Source organism: Myotis daubentonii, chromosome 3 (genome assembly GCF_963259705.1).
Source record: "Myotis daubentonii chromosome 3, mMyoDau2.1, whole genome shotgun sequence".
NCBI classification, from domain to species: domain Eukaryota; kingdom Metazoa; phylum Chordata; class Mammalia; order Chiroptera; family Vespertilionidae; genus Myotis; species Myotis daubentonii.
In genome coordinates this window covers 183,147,678-183,170,596 of record NC_081842.1, presented here as the reverse complement: position 1 = coordinate 183,170,596, position 22,919 = coordinate 183,147,678, and the positions used below count along the sequence as shown (strand labels likewise).

Genomic DNA, 22,919 nt, shown 5'->3' with positions numbered 1-22,919 from the left:
TTCAGTATTTTTTGAGTTTCATGTTCAGGTGTTTTTTTTTGTTTTTTTAAAAAGATATTTTATTGATTTTTTTTACAGAGAGGAAGGGAGAGGGAGAGGAATACAGAGTTAGAAACATCGATGAGAGAGAAACATTAATTCAGCTGCCTCTTGCACACCCCCCACTGGGGATGTGCCCGCAACCCAGGTACATGCCCTTGACCGGAATCGAACCTGGGACCCTTCAGTCCGCAGGCCGACGCTCTATCCGCTGAGCCAAACCCGTTAGGGCATATATTCAGGTTTTAAGTATGTATAGTCACCACGGAGTGAGTGAATGAAAGAGCTGGCTAGTGATCTTCCTGTTGAACCAGGAGTTACCTACCTAGACAAGGACAGTGCTGAGATAAAAACTCAGGTCTCCTGACTCCCAGTCCAGCGCTTTTTCCAGGGTGCTCTGGCTCCTGGCTCTGCTTAGCCAGTTATGAGCCAGACCAAATGTACTTGGTACCTCAAACCCACAAGGCCATGATAGAGAGCTGGAGCTAAGGGAAGGCTGTTTCCAGATTGGAATTCTGTACCTCAAGCCAGACAGCATGACGTAATGTATTTTGATGCTTCCCTTTCTTCTTCTGTAAAATGGGAGCAGAGCTTATTTAATGCTGCACCTGACAGCAAGGACTAGCATGTGGCCGCGTTGTTTGTTTTGTGATGGCTGAGGGATGATGAGTCTTTGGTCAAGTTGTATAATCTAAAAGTCAGAGTTGCAAGGAAACTTGGAGGTGATGTGTGGTGGTGACAGGCAGCTTCATGTAGTCCACTGAGCATGGGAGACTCCTGGCAGCCAGAGGCCGCTTCCTGTCTTTGGAAATGTTCAACCCGAGGAAAGTGTTCAAGCAGAAGGAAATCGTGCTCTAAGGATCGTTCTTCACATTAGAGGTGGCTGATTGGGAGACTCCATGGTTTCTGGTTTTGGCACACATTTTCTGTAATTCCCGCTCAGGTGAGCTCGCCGGGCAGCTGTGCGGCATTAATCCTGCCAGACGTCTGCTGGGTAAAGGTAACAAACAGTTGCTAACAACAACCGTCACCACTTACTGCCGACAGCGCCAGCAATGTCCATACCCAGTTAACTCATTTCCTGTCCGGGACCGCGGGAGGCAAGCTGAAGACCGTGATCTCTAGTTCACAGCGGAGGAACTAGTGGTTTAACATTTTGTCCAATCTCCCAGGGGCAGAGTCTGGATCAACTGTAGGTTTATTAGATTCCAAGAGCTTTACCCGGCTTTTCTTCAGCTCTAGTTCCTATCTTGCTCCAGTAAAGGAGAAGAGAGCGGTTTCAGAGCTCCGTTTCTCGCCGCCTCGAGATGGGAACCCTGACCGGCAGAGCTGGGAGGTGGCACCGTGCCCGCCGGGCAGTGGGCGGGGCGCTCCGAGCTCTGGGGCAGTGGGCGGGGCGCTCCGAGCTCTGGGGCCGGTGGGCGGGGGCCCGGGTGTGGGCGGAGCCCTACAGTGGGCGGGGCCGGAAGTGGCTCTGCGGACCGACGCGAACTGGGCGGGAGTCCCTGACGGACGCAGCGACCCGGGGCTGAGGTGGGAGGGCTTTTCCCGGCCCCACTCAGGTCCCCGCACTCGGCGTCCCGCGGCCGCAGCCTCCAGGGACGATGGTGGCCCGCCTGCTGCTGCGCGCTTGGCCCCGGGCCACTGCCGTCGGCCCGGGAGCCCCCCGGCGGCCCCTGAGCGCCGGCTCCGGGCCCGGCCAGTACCTGCAGCGCAGCATTGTGCCCACCATGCACTTCCAGGACAGCCTGCCCAGGTGAGCCCGGCCGCCGCCCGCCGCCCGCCAGGGTCGGCCCCGTCTTCCCCAGGCACTCCCGGCCCCACTCCCACCTGGGACGCCCTCCCCGCCCCCGGAAATCCCGTCACTGTCAGAATCTCTTGGCACCGGAACCGCAGAACGCTCAGATTCTGAGGACGTCCCATTGCTCCTCGAGTCTCCAGCTGAACCTTCTCGAACTCTCCCCAGCAACTCAGCTTCCAGCCAGAAACCCGAAGAGCTCCTCACATTTCCCCCCGAAAAGTAGCCAAGGTGCTCCCCATGCCTGCCCGGAATGTGGACTACATGAGGGTTCCCCTCCTCCAGTTTCTCCCGACACCCCACCTTCTTCCTCACCGTTGCTCAGGACCCTGAGCCCCCTCCCTTGCCAGCAGCACTCTGCCCTTTTAGCGCCCCCAGCCCCCCCGCCACCCAAGTGTCCATCTCACTCCCCCGGGTCCTCAGCATGCCAGACCGTCTTCCCCGAACACCTTTCGCCCCATCAAATCGCCCTCCACTCTCCCCCTCAAATACCCTCCTGACACACCACCCCCAGCACCTTCCGCCCACCCGCAAGGGGCTCTAGGCACCACCCCAGAACCCCCCGAGTCTCACTCAGACTAGAGCCGGAGGCCATCTAAACCAGCGGTTCTCAACCGGTGGGTCTCCACCCCTTTGGGGGCCGCCTAAGATCATCGGAAAACACATATATAATTACATATTGTTTTTGTGATTAATCACTATGCTTTAATTATGTTCAATTTGTAACAATGAAAATACATCCTGCATATCAGATATTTACATACAATTCATAACAGTAACAAAATTACAGTTATGAAGTAGCAACGAAAATAGTTTTATGGGTGGGGGTCACCACAGCATGAGGAACTGTATTAAAGGGTCCCGGCATGAGGAAGGTTGAGAACCACTGATTTAAACCCTCTCCGTTCCTCTCCCCGAAACTGCCTGAACCTTCCACCCAGAGCCACGCCCCTAGAAACACAGCCCCTGCGCCCCTCCCCCGGAGCTCGCCTTGCCTTCCCGCCCCCTCCTCCTCCAGGCTCCCCACCTTTACCCTTCTCTCACCTAAACCAGAAGGGCCCTTTTGCCTCGGTCACTTTTTAAGTAAACCTTTTCTTATAAATAACAAAAAAGAAAGAAAACAGTCCAATAAATCTTTCCCTTTCCCTCACTCAGTATTTTCTTCCATTCAGTCTCCAGTTTTCCCACCTTCCCAGCCTTCATCTGAGCTGCCAGATCTCCTTCTCCAATAAGAGAAATTGCCCCAATTCCTTCTCCCTCTGAAATCAGATTTAACCTTCTCTATTCACCAGTTAGTTCCTGTGCCGCATTCCAAATTTGTATCAAAGAGGGTTCTCTCTCCAAACTGCCATCGGGACTCTCCCGTCCAGGGGCTGGAGGCCAGTGTTCCCCACCACACGAACAGAACAAAGATTGCATGGCAGGCCTCACCCCCAACTACTGTGTTTCTTCACATCCAGGAACCCCTGAGCCCATTGTCAACACTGCCCACCCCCACCCTCTCAGGAAAATCAAGGCGGTTCTTGGGGAATTACAGAGTGCGGTCATCTAAACAAATTAAGACGAGATTATCTAGCCTTTAAATTTGGCCGGAAGTAGGAGGAGAGGAAGAAGTGACTGTGCCTGTGGGCTAGGCCTGGGACACACCTCCTCCTGGGCAGCCTGTGAGCTGAGCCTGTAAGTGGGGGAAAGGTGAGGCACGGCAGAGCCTGCCTGCATTTGCCAAGCCCGGCTGCAGACGGATCCTTGACTTCCCAGAGTCAGAGGGATTGTCTGTTTTAGCATTAGAAAGCTGGGGAGAATATTCAGGATCATTTTCTCCAACCCACAATACAAAAATCTGTAGGAATTTGAAGCTACAAACAGTAGCGCTGAGCCATCACCCACGTGTAACTTAAAACAAGAACTCTCCCCAGGCCTTTATTGCCTCAGCTGTAAAGCGGAGTTTAGATAAAATAAGATTCCTTTTTCCTCTGAGGTCCTAGACTGGTAAAATGTGTTATCTTTGACACTCGTTTTGATGTCACACTCGGTGAAAAGCCCTGGCTTTGAAGTCTGGTAGAACTTGGTTTCAGAGTCTGCATCTCACACTCTGTAACGTAAGGCAATTCCGTTAACTTCTCTGAGCCACAGCTCTTCCCTGTAAGGGAGGAATGGGCCACACATTTCACTGGGCCACTGCGAGGTAAGATGCCTAAAATAGGGACCTGTCCCAATTAGTTGGCAAGGGGGGTCCCTTTGTATTAAGTGGTCCAACTGGATCTCCCTCCCTCTTATCCCTGTGATATTACTGCTGCCTATTGACCAAGTGGCTGTGGACTCACCCTTGCACTATCATTTGCTTGTTTTTTTAGATGTTATTGTTTTTTCTTTGCTCTTTTTGTTAGTGTGGTAGGATATACATGATATAAAATTCACCATTTTAATTATTTTTAGGTGTCCAATTAAGTTAGGTATTATTATTTTAATTTTTTTATAATGCAAAAACAGATTTATTTGTACACACACCAATGAAGGAAAGCAGTCTTCTGACAAATGGAGACGATTAAGATTCTTAAGGGGCTGATTTTGGGGCCTCGTACAATGGGAAGACTTGCTTTGTTGCCTCCAGATGTTGGGTCTATTCACCTGACACGTCAGCAGGCTTTTCCAATGGGTCTTCCTCCTCCTGGGCCTGATTGTCTAATTCCTTGTGATATACACGCCGGCATTGCAGGTAGTTTGTGTTACTCTTCTGTTCCTCCAAGTATTTTCCCGTGAAGCATAAGACATTATTGTCGTTGTTGGCAGAAGCTGTGGCCTTCACGTCTAGAAGGAGCTTGGTTAACTAGCTCTCCAGTTCCAGAGCCGGCTCTAGAGCTTGTGTGCTGGTTCCCCAGTTATCTATCTCAGGCCTCAATCGCCAGAAGGCCGATTTCACTCACATTCTCTTAGAGATCTTAGGAATTGCTTTTCATATTCCCTCCTCACCTTAGCTTGGTTTTCAAAGAATGTGGCAAAACGAGGTTCTTCTGGGCCTTCAGTGCAATAGCAGGCTATAGATAAACAAGCATTGCTGATGTGCAGCTCATAAGATGCCACGTGATGAATAGCAACCCTACATTCTCCAGAGAGGGGGTGCTTGGCTGCCATCTCAGAATTAGAGAAAACCAGGCATATACAGTGCTCAGTTAGGTGTTATTTTTAAAGGGCTATGTTGATATATACTGAACAGTTAATTTCATAATATAAACTGGAAGTTCTGAGGAGACAAAGGGTGGATCAGTCTGACCTACTCATTCACATTATTAATTTGATAAACATTTATGTGGATTTGGAGACTGATCAGTCATAGTGAGGAGCTTACCATATAGTGGGAGAGATTTGACAGGTAAACAGATAATTCACATGTAAAGTGTAAGTGGAAAGCCGCATTTTATGGTGCGGCATTTTAAGGTCATGAGACAGGAATCAGATCTGATTTTTATTCCAGCTTCACTTCTTTCTAACTGCATGGCTGTGTGCAAGTTATCTAACCTAAAAATTGGGATTGATAATATTATCTTTGTGTCAGGATTGTTAGAATTCAATATCCTGATATAAAGCACTTAGTAAAAAAGTCTGGCACATAGTAAGTACTCAGTAGATAAAAAGTCTTCCTTCAGAACACAGCTAAATAGCCTTTTGTGTTTTTACACAATATAGTTATCATTGGGATAAACTCATCCTAGATGTTAAGACCGTCTATCTGAAGGGCATGCCTTTGGGGCCAGAACATTACTGTTTTTACCTGTTATCCTCCACACGTTGGTAACTCTGGCGTTATCTTGGAATTCTAGAGAACCTGCCCATTATATCTGGAATAAAAGTTATCATATAAAGCAGCGATTTTCAACCTTTTTCATCTCATGGCACACATAAGCTAATTACTAAAGTTCTGTGGCACAACAAACAAAAATATATTTTTTGCCGATCTGACAAAAAAATAGCTATAATTCTTTTTCATTCACACCAGACAGCTATTGTATTGGCTATTATTATTAAAAATATTTTTATTTCAGAGATGAAGGGAGAGGGGGAGAGAAACATAAATGATGAGAGAGAATCATTGATCGGCTCTCTCCTGCATGCCCCACACTGGGGAACCAGCCCGAAACCTGGGCATGTGCCCTGACCGGAAATTGAACTGTGATCTCCTTCCTGGTTCATAGGTTGATGCTCAACCACTGAGCCACTCCAGCCCAGCTGTTGTCATTTTTTTATTTGACAATCTAAGGGAAAAGAGGTCAGCGTCCCTTACTAAATAGTCAGAGATTGCATGTTTTAAAAATGGATGTAGTACACCAGTTGAAAATTGGTGATATTTAAAGATTAGTCAGAGGAGGGAAGAGAACCCAGTCTTGAGAAAATGTTCACTTTCAGGGCAAGAGGACATAAAAGTGACTCAGAAGAAGATGGTGTCAAAACCAACAGAGTGGGAGGAGAGAATTTCTAACTCCATCTTCTACATTCTTTAAGGATGTCACAGCCTGCAGTTTGATGGGGAGAAGAAACATAAATACATAAACACTAAATGCGATAGAGAACAATACAGGGTCCTGGGATGGGCAGAGGGTTAGAGGAAGGAGTAATCAGCTAATTCATTTGACATACATTTATTAAGTACCTATTCTGTGCTGACCTGAGTGCCAGTGGAGGTCAGAGAAGAGGTTTCAGAGGACTGCTAATGAGTGGTGAACTCCTCTCCCTGTACACTACCATAATCATGAGAGCCAACTCTGCATTTCTTTCCAGCTCCCCCTTCAGTGACAGTATGTCGGAAGTTTGAAATTGGCTTGGAGAGAGGTTTATAGAAATTGATAAATGCTACAAATTAGGGCTTCACCCCCAAACCCACCACCCCTTGCAGTGAGTAACAGATGAGGATGCGGATAAGGTTGTACAATTGACTTGGAGAGGAAAGAAACTTGTTTAATGTTGATGGCAGGTGGTGTGGGTAAGGAGGGTGCTAGTCCTTCCTAGAAGTTGGGGAGTGGCTTTCTTTGGAAAGAAATTTGAAAGTATTTTCAGAATATTGCTGTCTCGGTAGCCACAGGGGGATTGGTTCCAGGACTCCTCTCAAATACCAAAGTCCAAGGATGCACAAGTCCTTTATATAAATGGCATAGTACTTGCATATAATCTGTACACATCCTCCTGTATACTTTAAATCACTTCTAGATTACTTATAATACGTCATAAAATGTGATATATAAGTAGTTGTTACACTGTATTATTTAGGGCAGGAGTGGGGAACCTTTTTCCTGCCAAGGCCATTTAGGTGTTTATAACATGACTAGAGGCCCAGTGCATGAAATCACGCGAGACCCAGATGCGCCGCGCCAGCGGGTCACCAAGACTCGCTGCGACACGAGACCCATCAATGCACCTCCTTGTGACTGGTCGTTACAGTGTTACGGCCACTGGCCTTTTATAATATAGATTCCAGGGCCGTACAAAATTATCAACTTAAAAATTAGCCTGCTATATTTGATCAAACATTTAATTAATTCACCCCTAATGCCTTTCAGGGCCAGTCCAAATGATTTTGTGGGCCAGTTGTTCCTCACACCTGGTTTAGGAAATAATAACAAGGAAAAAAGTCTGTACAGGTTTAGTACAGTTGCACAACCATCATAGGCCTAACTATAGAGTACATGTCCATAACATTCATTACCTTTTTCCCCAGTATTTTCGCTCTGCCATTGGTTGTGGAACCTGCAGATACACAGGGCTGCCTGTAGTTAGATTTTTAAGAGAGGTGAGGAGGGAGGCAAAGCAATTATAGAATATAATTATAGAATATAATTAAGAATTTAATTATAGAATATAATTATAGAATATAATTTTCAGAACATAATGGGGGTTAAAGGTATAGTGGAAGTGGCTAGTAAAGAATAATAGTTACATGGGGCCAAACTGGATGTTGCTGAGCAGATAGGAGAAAATAATAGCAGATAGGCTTTGTGCCTAAGGTGGAAGGTATTGAAGTAGGGAAGCAGGGAACTAGGAGGGAATGGAAAGGAGATTGAATTAGCTATTTATAGCTATGAATAAGTATCTGGATGTCTCTAAATAGACAGTGCTTATTATATGTCAGATACCCTCCTAAGTTCATATATATAATTTCATTTAATTCTCACAATAGCCCAGTGGGCTATTACTAAATAAGTGGAGAAAGGAGGACCAGAGAGCAAAGAAATTTGTCCAGGAGCATATGGATAATAAGTGACAGAATACAGGCTGCTAAACACAATCTGTGAGATTCCAAGGGCTGTGAACGTAACCTTTCCATATTCTAGTCATGTTAGTGATAAACTTTGCTGGAGCGGGGGGTGGGGGGGTCGGGGGGGGCGCGCGGGGAGGTTTGGAACTTGACAGTAGGATTTCAGATGTCCTTAAGGCAATTCTTCTCTCCAATTCATATATCAGAAATGGAGTGTGGGAAATATCGAGTAATTTGCCACCTATAACCGTGTAACTAGAAATTAGTGACTGAGCTGGGACTCAAGGCTAGGTCTGAGTCTAAATTTCATTCTCTTTCTACTGTCAGTAGTTCTTATACTTTTAGGCTTAGCAGGTCATTAAAATTATGGGGAGAAATAGTTATCAATGTTATTTAAAAATATTTTTTAATTGATTTCAGAGAGGAAGGGGGTGGGGAGAGAGATCAATGATGAGAGAGAATCATTGATCGGCTGTCTCCTGGACACCCCACACCTGGGATCGAGTCTGCAATCCAGGCATATGACCTGACCGTGAATGAAACCATGACCTTCTGGTTTCTAGGTCAACGCTCAACCACCTAGCCACTCTGGCTGGGCTCAACGTTATTTCTTAAAAGAAAGGACCTTTAATGACTCTCATCCCGTATCCAAAAAATAAAGTAACAGTCTCAGCCTTAAGGGCAGACTTCTAAATTAAGAAAATTTAGCTTTGTTAAAAGCTCACTGTTCTGTTCTTGTTTTTTTTCATTTCACTGCGAACTAGTAACTTCATAACCAAAGCCATCATCTACAAAATATTAGATAATCCATTGATGTGGACTGATTGCTATTTGGCATTTACGATTAAGGCATTTTATATAAGGCAAAAATATAGACCTGGTAAATTTGGAATATTGATTATGTTATCTTTAATGTTTGTTTGTTTTTTAATAGAAAACAGGTGGTTTTTGTGTCTATGATAAAAATTGTTATACAGAATCTGTATTGCCTCAATGTAATTCCATTGAGAAAGTTCAGTTTCTAGTGTATTAACTAAGATATAAGTCACCACTCTGAAAACTTCCCTACTAAAGTAAGTTCAGGCTAGAATTAACACTCCAGAATTTTTAATAAGCACTGTTTTTACAAAACTGCCATTGCCTCTAATTTAGAATTTTGTTTAAAAAGAAGGTAAATTTTCATTAATGTTCCTTCTCTGTCAAAACAAAGTTTTGAGAAAAGTCTTGGGTAACTTTGTACTTATGAGGTAGTTGAGCTAGTATTTGGGATTTTCTGTGTAAGTTTACCAATGTAAGGGGATCTACAGCTGTAAAGTGTCATGAATGGTTATTCAGTTCAGCCTAAGTTCATAATGGCTATAAATAATTCAGGTTTACTTTTTACACCATTTTTTTTAAAATATATTTTATTGATTTTTTACAGAGAGGAAGGGAGAGAGACAGAGAGTTAGAAACATCGATGAGAGAGAAACATCGATCAGCTGCCTCCTGCACATCTCCCACTGGGGACGTGCCCGCAACCCAGGCACATGCCCTTGACCGGAATCGAACCTGGGACCCTTCAGTCCGCAGGCCGACGCTCTATCCACTGAGCCAAACCGGTCTCGGCTTTTTTTTTTTTTTTTTTGGATAAGCGTGCATTGAAAATAAACTGAAGAACCACAGTACATCTTATTTATAGTAAGGTTTTAAGCTACATTTTATTTTGTAAGACTAGAGGCCCAGTGTACGAAATTCATGCACAGGTAGGTTCTCTAGGCCTGGCTGGTGATTAGGGCCAATCACGGCCTTCCGGCTGCCGGCCAGGGCCTTCCTTCGTTCTGTGCCGCCCCCTGGTGGTCAGCACACATCATAGCGAGCGATCAAACTCCCGGTCTCTGGTCGAACTCCTGAGGGGACTCTTTGCATATTAGCCTTTTATATATAGACTAGAGGCCTGGTGCATGAAAGTCGTGCATGGGGGGGGGGGGGGGCGGGTCCCTCAGCCCAGCCTGAACCCTCTCCATTCCGGGACCTCTCAGGGGATGTCTCACTATGGGATTGGACCTAAACCGGCAGTCAGACATCCCTCTAATAATCTGGGACTGCTGGCTCCTAACCGCTCACCTATCTGCCTGCCTGGTCACCCCTAACTGCCCTCCCCTGCAGCGGTTGCCCCAACTGCCCTCCCCTGCAGGCCTGGTCGCTCCTACCAGCTTCTGCCTTGGCCCCCACCACTGTGGCATTTTCTGGAAGGATGTCCAGAAGATGCCTGGTCTAATTAGCATATTACCCTTTTATTAGTATAGATAAGTATTTGTCATATTATTCTCTACTTTTCTATATGTATTTAAAATACTCCAGAATATTTTAAGGGAATAAAAAATGGTCAAGTTGCAGAAAAATAAAATATTTGAAATACAACCTGGTAGGCTTGAAAGCAACAACATTTGCGTAAAAGGGCATAAGTTGCAATCGGCAACGACACTTGTTAGGATTGCTTGGTTAATATTCTTTTGTTGGAAAGGTGTGGTTTGGGCAAAGGAGAAAAGGAAACCAGCCCAATAAAAGAGAATGTCTGATTGGGCCATTGCCACAGCAGAGGGGCAGGTGGGGCAAAGGTTCAGGCTGTCCCACAGGCAAGGATGTCTGTGTGTATGGGACACCAAGGGACACCTGTTACACCTGAAACACAATTTGCTAACACTCACAATTGCAGAGCTCAGGAAGAATCACTATTTTTAAAACCATTATTTCCCTGACATATAAAATATACATACATATAAATATAAAGCCCTCTTCTGAGCTTCCCCTGCCCTCCACTTAATATTTGGCTATGGCCTTTTCATGTCAACGAATTGGATGTACAGACATAATTTTTAATGGATACAGTGTTATCCCTGACTGTGTGACATTACTGTGGTTTACTTCACTAACCCTTTATGTGGGGCAGGTTGTTTCTGGTTTCTCCTGGCATCAACAACTACAGGAAACATAACTGCTTATTTGACTGTTTACTTAGGACACATTCACAGACATGGAACTCCTGGCCCAATGCTAATTCACTTGAATTTTGACCCACATTTCTAAATTGACTTTCTAGAAAGTGCTTCTGTTTGTTTAGTCCAATGGTTTTAAATCAGATTACACTCCTACAAACGGGTTAAGAGAAAACTGTTCAATGAGCCTTGGGCAAATCGCAAACTTTTGCTGAACTTGAGCGACCCGGAGGTGCGGGGCCTGGACGATCCAGGCTGGAGGCTGAAGTCCAGGGAAGCACGGGTGGCGCGGTCGAGGTCCCTGTGGGTGCGGGCGTGTGAGTGTGTGTCGCTAGGGTCCACACTCGTGCACACACCCACACGCCTTCACTCCCGCTCTGCACCCTTGGCCACCAGGAACCTCTGGAGCCTGCTGTGAGCTTGGATGCATCCAGTCCCAGCACCAAGCAAGTCAGAGAGTTTCCCCAGATTGACTCCCGCCTGAACCTACGGGAGGCGGGCCGGGAGGATCCGGGCTGGAGGGTGAAGTCCAGGGAGTCGCGGGTGGCACGGCCGAGGTCCCTGTGGGTGCGGGCGTGTGAGTGTGTGTCGCTCGCTCGGGTCCATGCTCATGCACACACCCACACGCCCACACTCCCATTATGCACCCTTGGCCACCAGGAACCTCACCGAGTTCAGCCGGCTCGCCAGTCCCCGACCACTTGGTCGAGCCTTTAGTCCTTATGGACCCTGGCTCTTTATATAAATAGATAATTAATGAGGTTGACATATCTCAGGTGGGTATTTCTAATGTAAGCTATCCCAACAATAACAGTCAGACTGTGACTGAAGTGTCATTTTGAAGGCTGCCTCTCATAGTCCGTTTGGGTGGCTATAGACTGGGTGACATAAACAATAGAGATTTATTCCTAAAGGTTTTGGAGGTTAGGAAGTCCCAGATCAAAGTAGTGGCAGATTAAGTATCTGGTAAGGGCCTGCTTCCTGCTTTCTAGATGGCCATCATTTCACTTCTGATGGTTCAAGCGACATTTTATGGATAACTTTCCAGTTTTCCTAAACGGCCACTATATTTAGATAATTTGAATATATCATTGTTAATTTGAGTTGGCAGAGATAACCTAACAAGTTAAGTTTTGGTACCAGGGGATATATCTTTCAATAAAATTATTGATGTGAAAAAGAAAGTACACCTCACCATACTGTCCATGTGTTTTAATTTCAATATGGACAAGTAACTTCGTCACCATAGCCGTCACTGGAAATCTACTGGTAGAGAATGATGAATAAATAGCACACTGGAAGGTCTGGCTCTTCCTCACAGGACTCCTGGTGGCTGGGCAGGGCTTGATCGTCGACCCCATATGGCTGGCCCTTGGACAGACCTGTGTTTCACTTTTGTAGGAATCTCTGTTGTACAATACACAAGCACATTTAAAAGTAGAACTTTCTTTTTAATCTTGGGGGAGAAAAATTCAGTTCAAACTAAGAGTAGAATTCAAATCAGTTCCAGTACAGGTATAGGACAGGTATTGTAGTTGTAACTAGGAAACTGGAAGGTTTGGGGCAGCTTCTGCTTCCCCATTTTGAATCTACTAGTATATTTACCGATTTAGCTTATAAAATTCATCATTAATACATTAAAAATTATTTTACTTAAAATATAGTTATCATTGTAAATCCATCAATTCTGATTTGTCTGTGGCTTCCCATTATTGGTTTTTTTGGAAGGTAGTTATCCAGTTCTTAGTTTGGATTGTGAAGCTAATAACCTGTTTCACATATTGTCACCTACATGGACCTTGTTTCTCCTCAGGCTGCCTGTTCCCAAACTTGAAGACACCATTAGAAGATACCTCAGTGCACAGAAGCCTCTCTTGGATGATGGGCAGTACAGGTAAATGCTGAGAACCCTGAATGACCATGGTTGGGTGGTTCAAGAGAAGCTGACAAATGATGGTAGACTGTGCTTCAGGAAGTATCTGTGATTTGATTGGGTCTCCAGGAACCTGATGAAGGGCTGACCAAGTCTCTCTAACCAGACTCAACAGATGATGGTTTATAAGCCAGAATGAGAAGTTTGTACTACATCTTGGAAGGAGTACCTGGGAGGCCAGCTGGTGCTGGTCATTTGCAGAAGGCATGTGCTCCTGGTAGGGAGGTACACTGAGGAGAGCATATGGCAGACCAGAAGTTTGCTTGGTGAGCATGTGTACTGGATTGGATAATGTGACCCCAAAATCCATGCTCTCTTTGGAACCTCAGTATACTATGACGTTAATTAGAAGTAAGCACATTACAGTTGTAATTAAGATGAGATCAGTCCTTATCAGTGTGGCTGGGTTGGAATATTGTCCTGTGCACGGAAAGGCTGTGGGTTTGATTTCCGGCACATACACAGGTTGTGGGTTCAATCCACGGTCTCAGCGCATATGGGAGGCAGCCAGTCAGTGTTTCTCTCTCACATCAATATATCTCTCCCTCTTCCTCCCTCTTTCTTCCTCTCTCTCTAAAACCAATAATAACATATCCTAGAGCAGCGGTCACCAACCGGTGGTCTGTGAGGTCCGAAAGGTTGGCGACCACTGTCCTAGAGTGAGGATTAAAAAAAAGAGATGAGATCATACTGGAGTAGGGTGGGTCCTTAATCCAAGGAGACTGATATTCTTATAAGAAGAGGAGACACAGAGACAGCCATGTGATGATGGAGGCAGAGATTGGAGTGTGCCAACAAACCAAGGAATGCCGAGGGTAGCTGGTGACACCAGAAACCAAGAGGAAGGCATGGAATGCATTCTCCCCTAGAGTCTTCTGAGAGAATACGGTCCTGTTAATACCTTGATTTTGTACCCCTAGCCTCCAGAACTATCTATAATAATAAAAGCATAATATGCTAATTAGACCGGACAGCTAAACGACCTTCCGGACTAAGCTAGGGCTGCAAGGGCTGAGGCAAGCCGCCGCGGCTGTGAGGGCCGAGCCCTTTGCACAAATTTTGTACATTGGGCCTCTAGTGAGAAAATAAATTCCTATTGTTTTAAGCTATCCAATTTGTGCTACTTTGTTATGGCAGTCCTAGGAAACTAATACAGTATAGAATCGGAAAATAATATTGGCTATTGCCAAAAAGTGGGTTGCATTAAGCTCTAACATCCTACTGTAGTACTCTTTATCTATGATGGGAATTTTTCGTGCAGATAATGGGCATTGTCATTAAAATCACAAAATCATTCACTGGACAGTGATGGAAAAACACAGATGAACTGTTCATAATCTAGTCCTCTACTTTTTTTTTTTTAAATATATTTTATTGATGTTTTACAGAGAGGAAGGGAGAGAGATAGAGAGCTAGAAACATCGATGAGAGAGAAACATCGATCAGTTGCCTCCTGCACATCCCCCACTGGGGATGCGCCTGCACCCCAGGCACATGCCCTTGACCGGAATCGAACCTGGGACCCTTCAGTCCACAGGCCGACGCTCTATCCACTGAGCCAAACCGGTTTTGGCTAGTCCTCTACTTTTAAGTATTCCTTATTAGTCACTTGAAGCTTCTCTAGAGATGGTAATAATTTAATAGCTACCAGTTACTAAATATTATATTTCAAACTATCCTAAATCCTTAGCTTTATAAATATGTTTTAATATTATAAGTTGGTATATTATCTCTATTTTACACATGAAGAAACTGAAAGTCAGATCAAGTAACTTGTTTAAGGTCACACAGTTTGAAAGCGACAGAGCTACAATTCAAACTTAGCTCTTTCATACCCCAAAGCTTATATCCTTTTCTCCATGCCAAACTGCCTCCTAGATTACAGATAGTTTTATGAGATGTTGATTGATCTTCCCAGTCAGTTATTTGAAAAATATCTCCTAGACTTATTCATTTTAGATTTATTCTTGTTCTGATCTCAGTCCTAGGTTCTAGGGATATACTATTGGGGACTCAAAGCTCTGTGTATGAATTTTGGGCCATGAATCTGAAAATTGTATTTTCTGCCATTATTTGATTCTATCTTTTCTCAAACATTTCAGGAAAACAGAAGAATTTTGCAAGAATTTTGAAAATGGGATTGGAAAAGAATTGCACAATCAGCTGGTTGCTCAGGACAAGCAGAATAAACATACGAGCTACATTTCAGGTAGGGAGTCGGGGCTGTGGGTGTAATTTTTCCCAGAGCCCTCCATAATTGAAAGTAAGGCAGCTCTCTCCTGTTTTGGTCTCAAAAATATTTTTCGTGGGACAGCAGTGAAATAATGTGTCATCCTCTCCTCCTGAGGATTAAGGCTGAGTTCTTCCTCCGCTAAGATGTTGACTGAATTCGTGCTTAAGAGCAACCGCTTGCTTCCTGTATAGATGGGATCAAGACAGAACCTAATCATTGGTCTGTCTGAAAAGGATGCATGCAGGATTAAGTCCCTACATGTATCATTCTAGATCCTTCACAGTCCAGCCTTTTCTCTTACTATTCTCTCTGACACATTTCATGCTTCAACAAAACTAAACAACTTGTTCCCTCAACCCATTAATTCTTTCATTCTTCTGTGCCTTTATCCATGTTATATACACTGCCATTTGTTACCTGGAAATTGCTTCCTTTAAGACTCAGGTACGGTGATTGTCAGAGGCAGGGGTTGGGGAGTGGTTGAAGTGGGTGAAGGGGATCAAAAGGTACAAACTTCCAGTTATAAAGTAAATAAGTCATGGGGATGTAAGGTACACCATGATGATGATAGTTAATAATACTGTATTATAAAGTTGCTGAAAGTGTAGATCTTAAAAATTCTCATCATATGGAAAATAAATGTATAACTGTGAATGGTGATGGGTGTTAACTAGACTAATGTGGTGATCATTTCACAATATCACAGTATATACAAATATAGAATTATTATATTGTACACCTGAAACTGGTATAATCTTTTATGCCAATTATATGCTCAACGAAAAAAAGAAAAGAAAGAACCAGGTAGGATGATTTTTTGGTATGAAACCTTTCTGTCCTTCTCCTTTTCCATTCAGAGTTTGTTGCTTCCACCTCTGTTTCACAACACTTAGTTTAATTTAGTTTATATTTTTTATAAGGTTATATATACATGCACATAATTTAAAAAATCAAACAGTTCTATACGGCTTATTAGGAAAAACAGCGATTTCCTGACCCCTAATTTCCCACTTCTTACTTTCAGCTGCTCTCTGATTCTTTTGAACTATGTATCGTTATTCTCTAAATTATATATTACTGCAATTTAACTTCTTTTGATTTAGGCATTGTCTATTGACATCTCACTATAGAAGATTAGAATTGATCAGTCTCTTATATCCCTACCACACATGGGAGTGTACACACCCATTTCCTTTCCCCTCATTTTCACAGTATAGTGCACAGCATAGCAATAATTGTGCCTCAGATAAACCTCATTGGCTGCGATACTGCCACTGCACAAAACTTAGCTTAGTATTTACACTATTAGGATCATGTAATTGCTATTGTCAGGTGAGTTGTGTAGCTCATTGGGATTGTTTATTTTCTTTCCCGGATAAACTTTTTGTTTTCTCTGAAGTTAATTATTTTATACTCTCTTATGTTTAGCTTTCCATGTGCTTAATAGTTTATCTGGGAATTTTTTTTAAGTTTTCATCTTTCTTCATAGTCTGTATCCAAGTTGCTTTTCTCCTGTTTGTTTTGCCTCCTTTTTTCAGATGCTTTCTGTCCTTCTCCGTTGTCTTGGATATGGATGAAATATTAACAAGCTATTGGGAGCTCTGTGGGTAGGGCTTGTCACAGCTTCATTGTATGTGATCTGGCTAAATCATTTCCTTGAGTGTCCCTAACGTTAGTGTTTGTGTTTTAGGCTCCCAGGGAAGGCTTTTCCAGAAAACTGCCAAAAGGTATTTTCCTGGTCACTAGTGTTGTAGAAGTGGGATAAAGGAAAAGGCTTGAGATCTCCACAGATCAATATCCCACAATTTAACTTTTGCCAGAGAATATCTGGGGCGTCCTATGTGTGGGTCTAATTAAATAGTTTTTCAATCAGATATGTCTAGGCTGCCAATTCCTGACCCCTCTAGGGCAAGCATGTCAAACTCACTGTCCGAGGACTGCATGCCTCGTTTATTTGGCCCGTGTTAGCCTTTGAGTTTGACATGCTTGCTGTAGGGGTTCTGCTTTGTAAATATTGTTTCTTGGCTTTCTCTGCTCTCAACTTAGTGTTGGCTTTCTTGAGTCTGCTTTAGTCATTACCAGTTGCCTAAATGCTTTTCATCTTTTTAAAAAATATTTTTAATGATTTCAGAGAGGGAGGGAGGGAGGGAGGGGGAGGGGGGGGGAACATCAATGATGAGAGAGAATCATTGATGGGCTGCCTCCTGTACACCCTGCCCCCGACCAGGGATGAAGCCCACAAACCAGGCCTGTGCTCTTGACTGGAATCAAACCTGGGACCCTTCAGTCTGTAGGCTGATGCTCTATCCACTGAGCCAAACTGGCTAGGGCATCAACTTCTAATATTTGCTCTTTTTTATTTTCTTTGCCTTATTGGTTTATGTCTCTTTAAAATTATTTTACTGAAGGGATCAGAGGCATAAATTCATGTCTTTTTCCATCAAATATATCCTCACCCCCCAGTATGTCTTTTCCCTTACCATTTTAGTGCATTGCATTATGTTTTTATTCTGTTTGTCTCCTTCACCATAGTTCTTCTAAATCAAAGTCCATGTCCTGTTCTTCTCTGGACCAGGGCCTGATTCTCCACACTTATTCTCAAGGAATGAAATGGAATAAATGGACCAACAAATGAATAAGAGATAAATGTGTGTTTATTAATCCTTTCCCCAGTGCTGTACATGTGGAAATTATTTCTTCCAATGGAAAATGGTCCTTGTAGTAGAGTTTACCCATGCTTGCTAATACTGGCAGGAGTTTCCCTTGAAGACACATTTCTTGATAAAATACTGCTTTTGGAATTTTCACAAGCAAAACATCCATTGGAATGCAGAGAACTAGTTTGAGTGGGCCACATACACTCACTGTTATTTCTAGTTGCTTTTCGAGCATTTCCTAAAAGAGGAAGTGCATAAATGAACACAGTACACAGAATGATGGTGAAGACTTTTCCCCGTATTAGGGAGATAGTCAATTGTGAGTGTTGTCCCTGAAGAGAAACAAAGCAAGGGAAACTTAAGGAGATGGTATGGGAATTAACAACTATTCTGTTCCAGCATGAATGCAAGTGAGGTGTTATTGTATTCTATTCCTTTAAGAATCAAGAAAGGAAAGAGAATGAGGAAGAAAAGGCAATTAATAGACATTAGGGAAATGCAAATCAAAACCACAATAATGGTTGCCCACCAGACTGGCTCCAATCAAAAAGACAAACAATAAATGTTGCCAAGGATGTGGAGAAATTGGAACCCTCATATACTGCTGGTGGTAATGGTGCAGGTACTTTGGAAAAGACCATAGCAATTCCTCAAAAGGTTTAACACAGCCCTGACTGGTTTGGCTCAGTGGATAGAGCATCGGCCTGCAGACTCAAGGGTCCCAGGTTGGATTCTGGTCAGGGGCATGTACCTTGGTTGCGGGCACATACCCAGTGGGGATTGTGCGGGAGGCAGTTGATCGATGTTTCTAACTCTCTATCCTTCTCCCTTCCTCTCTGTAAAAAATCAATAAAATATATTTTTTAAAAAAAGGTTTAACACATGACCAGCAATTCTACTCCTAGTTTATATCCCCAAGAGAATTCATAATACCCAAAAAGTGGAAACAACACAAATGTCCATCAACTGATGACAAATGTGCTATATCTATATAATGGGACATTATTTAGTAATAAAAAGAAATGCAGAACTGCCACATGTTACAACATTGATGAACCTCAGGAACATTATTGTAAGTAATAGAAGCCAGATGTAAAAGACCAAATAGTGTATGATCCTGTTTATACAACATGAATTATTGCAGAACAAAAAAATAATCTGGAAATTCCTCCCTCTGGAGGTGATGTCATTTCTTCTGCATATGTTTGACTTATTTTTTTTCTTTCTCAAGTTTTATTTTTAGGGACTGCATTACCTTTTTATGTTTTTATTTTTATGTTTTAGGCCCCTGGTTTGATATGTACTTAACTGCTCGAGACCCCATTGTCTTGAACTTTAATCCATTTATGTCATTCAACCCTGACCCAAAGTCTGAGTATAATGACCAGCTCACCCGGGCGACCAACATGACGGTTTCTGCCATCCGGTTTCTGAAGACACTCCGGGATGGCCTTTTGGAACCAGAAGTGTTCCACTTGAACCCTGCCAAGAGTGACACTGATACCTTCAAGAAACTCATACGCTTTGTGCCTTCCTCTCTGTCTTGGTATGGTGCCTACTTGGTCAATGCATATCCACTGGATATGTCCCAGTATTTTCGGCTTTTCAATTCAACTCGTTTACCCAGACCCAGCCGGGATGAACTCTTCACTGATGACAAGGCCAGACACCTCCTGGTCCTAAGAAAAGGACATTTCTATGTCTTTGATGTCCTGGATCAAAATGGGAACATTGTGAGCGCCTCTGAAATCCAGGCTCATCTGAAGTACATTCTCTCAGACAATAGCCCTGCCCCCGAGTTTCCACTGGCATATCTGCCCAGTGAGAACCGAGATATCTGGGCAGAGCTCAGGCAGAAGCTGGTGAGTGCTGGCAACGAGGAGACCCTGAGGAAAGTGGACTCTGCTGTGTTCTGTCTCTGCCTAGATGACTTCCCCATTAAGGACCTTATCCACTTGTCCCACACCATGCTGCACGGCGACGGCACAAACCGCTGGTACGATAAATCCTTTAACCTCATTATAGCCAAGGACGGCAGTGCCGCTGTCCATTTTGAGCATGCTTGGGGCGATGGGGTTGCAGTGCTCAGGTTTTTCAATGAAGTGTTTAAAGACAGCACTCAGGCCCCCGCCATCACTCCACAGAGCCAGCCGGCCAGCGCTGACTCTTCTGCTGCTGTGCAGAAGCTCAACTTCAAGCTGAACGATGCCTTAAAGACTGGCATCATTGCTGCTAAGGAAAAGTTTGATGCCACCATGAAAACCCTCACCATTGACTGCATCCAGTTTCAGAGAGGAGGCAAAGAATTCTTGAAGAAGCAGAAGCTGAGCCCTGACTCGGTGGCTCAGCTGGCCTTCCAGATGGCCTTTCTGCGGCAATATGGGCAGACGGTGGCCACCTACGAGTCCTGCAGCACTGCAGCGTTCAAGCACGGCCGCACCGAGACCATCCGCCCTGCCTCCATCTTCACAAAGAGGTGCTCCGAGGCCTTTGTCAGGGAACCTTCCAAGCACAGTGCTGGAGAGCTTAAGCAGATGATGGCCGAGTGCTCCAGATACCACGGGCAGCTGACCAAAGAAGCGGCAATGGGTGAGACGGGGCGCATGCCCTCGGGTCTTGTTGCCCTCCGCACTGGGGTAGGCCTCCACAATATTCTACCCCACATCTGATTTCTACCTCTTCAGGAGATTGTAGCCATCTGCCAGCTACCACCTGATTATTTTTTCTACCCTAATAGTCTGAATAGCCAGGAGAGCCACTAGGGATCAGAATGTTCTCCTAAGCAGGGATGGGGAAATACATCTAACATTATCCTCAATGAAGATCACTTTCAGATGTGACACATGATTCTATTATTTATTAGTCATTAGACTCAGTGTGACAATTTAGGATTTCTAAGCCCACAGGCCCTCTTACTTCACCTCAGGTGTAGTGTGTCGGCTCCCTGTAAATAGGTCACCTTAGCTTTTCCCAAATCTAAGTGTCTGTCTGCTTTGCCTCGTTGTGGCAAAAATTGAAACCTGGAAAGGACCTGGAGGATCACATAATCCAATCCTCTCATGCAGAAAAAGTCCTGGAACTAAAAGGGACCTCCATGACATTCTGGTTTCATCCTTCTCCATTTTATAGGCAGGCAACTGAGGCCACTGGCCCAAGCTTACATAGCAAATTAGCAGTAAAGATGCGATGAGAACTTACAGTTTTGTTCCATTGACTCATTGTCTTTGACACTTGACTTGGACTGTGGCTTTTATCTTAGTTTTTGAGTCCAGAGCTCTCATGTACTTTTCTTGACTAAATTGACTTAGTTTCACTTTGTAAAATCATACTTTTATTTTAGGCTCATTTTTGAATCAGCTGTTGAGTTTTTTCTTAAGAAAACATTCTAGAATGAACTGCTCGAGGCTAGTGAGCTGGAGGTGTGCATGCAGAGGTAGACGACCCTCTTCCACTCTCAAGGATGTTGTGAAGGGGATTCCTACATGGTGGGAAGGTTTACTGAGGTTCTTTCAGTTCTGCGATTTTGACTCTTTTTTTCTCTCTCACAGGCCAGGGTTTTGACCGACACTTATTTGCTCTGCGGTACCTGACAGCAGCCAAAGGGATTGCCCTGCCTGAGCTGTATCTGGACCCTGCATATGGGCAGATAAACCACAACATCCTGTCCACTAGCACACTGACCAGCCCAGCAGTGAACATTGGTGGCTTTGCCCCGGTGGTCCCTGATGGCTTTGGTGTTGGGTACGCCGTTCATGACAACTGGATAGGCTGCAACGTCTCCTCCTACACAGGCCGCAATCCCCGGGAGTTTCTCCAATGTGTGCAGAAAGCCTTGGAAGACATGTTTGATGCCATGGAAGGCAAATCCATCAAAACTTAGCTTCTGGGCGGGCTAAAAGCCTCCATTGCTTCATCTACATGAAAATTGAGGCCTATGTAGCCAATAGGTGCTATTCTGTGACTATTGGAACTAATCATGAGGTACCTCAGCGGCCAATGTGAAGCCTGAGCTTTAAAGTAATGGTTTTAAAACTAAACATGTAATTTCCAAGTGCAATTAGATCACAATGAAAGATAATGTGAGATTTCAATTTTAAGGGCATTTGATCAGGAGGGTAGGGTTTGGAAAAATAACTCGGGTGTATTTATTGTTGAAGCAGAAATAAAATTTAATTGTTGCATTGACTGACATAATCTACTTTATTTTTCCCTTTTAATTAATGATTTTTTTTTTATTCTTTTACCTCCTGAAAGATGAGAAAGCAATTTAAAGTATCAACAAAAGCTATTGATCCTCTTAGTGTTTGTCTTTATGAACTTAACACACTGGCTGGTAGACACTGAAAACTGGAAAGGCTGCTGACCCAGCCCATTACTTCCACTTACTTGCTCTCAGGCTGGGCAGTGGACTGGACCTAGTGGGTAGGGGGCTAGAAGGCCTGCTGGCTGAGCGAGGGCTGAAGAAATGCTGTTGTCAGGTACAAAAAAGAGGCCCAGAGGGAGCCAGGAATATTCGACCTAGAGGAAACAAGTAGCTGCCAGACTGGGGAGGGGACAAGGTCGGCACCTCTTCACCTCTTGGATACGGCCACCTTTACCTTAAATTGGAGGATCCCCCTTCCTAGTGCCCCACAACCTGCCTGGGAGTGGGCAGACCCATCCCCAGTGGGCCATTCAGAAAATGAGGATATTTCACTTCCAAAGAATTCCTGGCTCCAGTAGAACACTGGATAAATAAGGTCTCTTGTAACAAGTTTTCCAAATGGCTTACTGGTGGGAAGGCACGAGTATGCCTCGTGGACCTAACTGCATTAAATAGCTGTGTCCACTGGGTAGGGGCTCTTCATACCTCCACAGGGCTGACTGGGGGACAGCACACAGAAGGGTGACCACAGCGGGGACAAAACAGGACCAGGAGCTACCCGGGGCATAGATGCTGACTGAATATAAGAACTTTCATACTGACTTCCATGTGGGAGGAAAGCCCCATCACAGCAGGTGAGCCGAGACCTAACGAACACCTGGCCAGAATGTGAG

At 44.3% G+C, this 22,919-nt stretch overlaps 1 protein-coding gene across 2 annotated transcripts; it reads left to right on the top strand.

Moving 5' to 3' along the window:
* The first annotated feature begins 1,510 nt into the window (after positions 1-1,510).
* On the top strand, positions 1,511-22,076 carry CPT2 (carnitine palmitoyltransferase 2). 2 transcript variants are annotated; one of them, XM_059689538.1, is made up of 6 exons: positions 1,656-1,795; positions 12,873-12,953; positions 15,095-15,201; positions 16,916-16,952; positions 19,167-20,471; positions 21,431-22,076. In XM_059689538.1, exons 2-6 carry the CDS (start codon positions 12,938-12,940, stop codon positions 21,760-21,762), a joined length of 1,797 nt encoding a protein of 598 aa, XP_059545521.1. In that variant the 5' UTR covers positions 1,656-1,795; positions 12,873-12,937; the 3' UTR covers positions 21,763-22,076. The 2 variants fall into 2 exon arrangements, with proteins under 2 accessions (XP_059545519.1, XP_059545521.1); XM_059689536.1 differs by lacking the exon at positions 16,916-16,952 and having other exon boundaries at positions 1,511-1,795.
* The last annotated feature ends 843 nt before the right edge of the window (positions 22,077-22,919 follow it).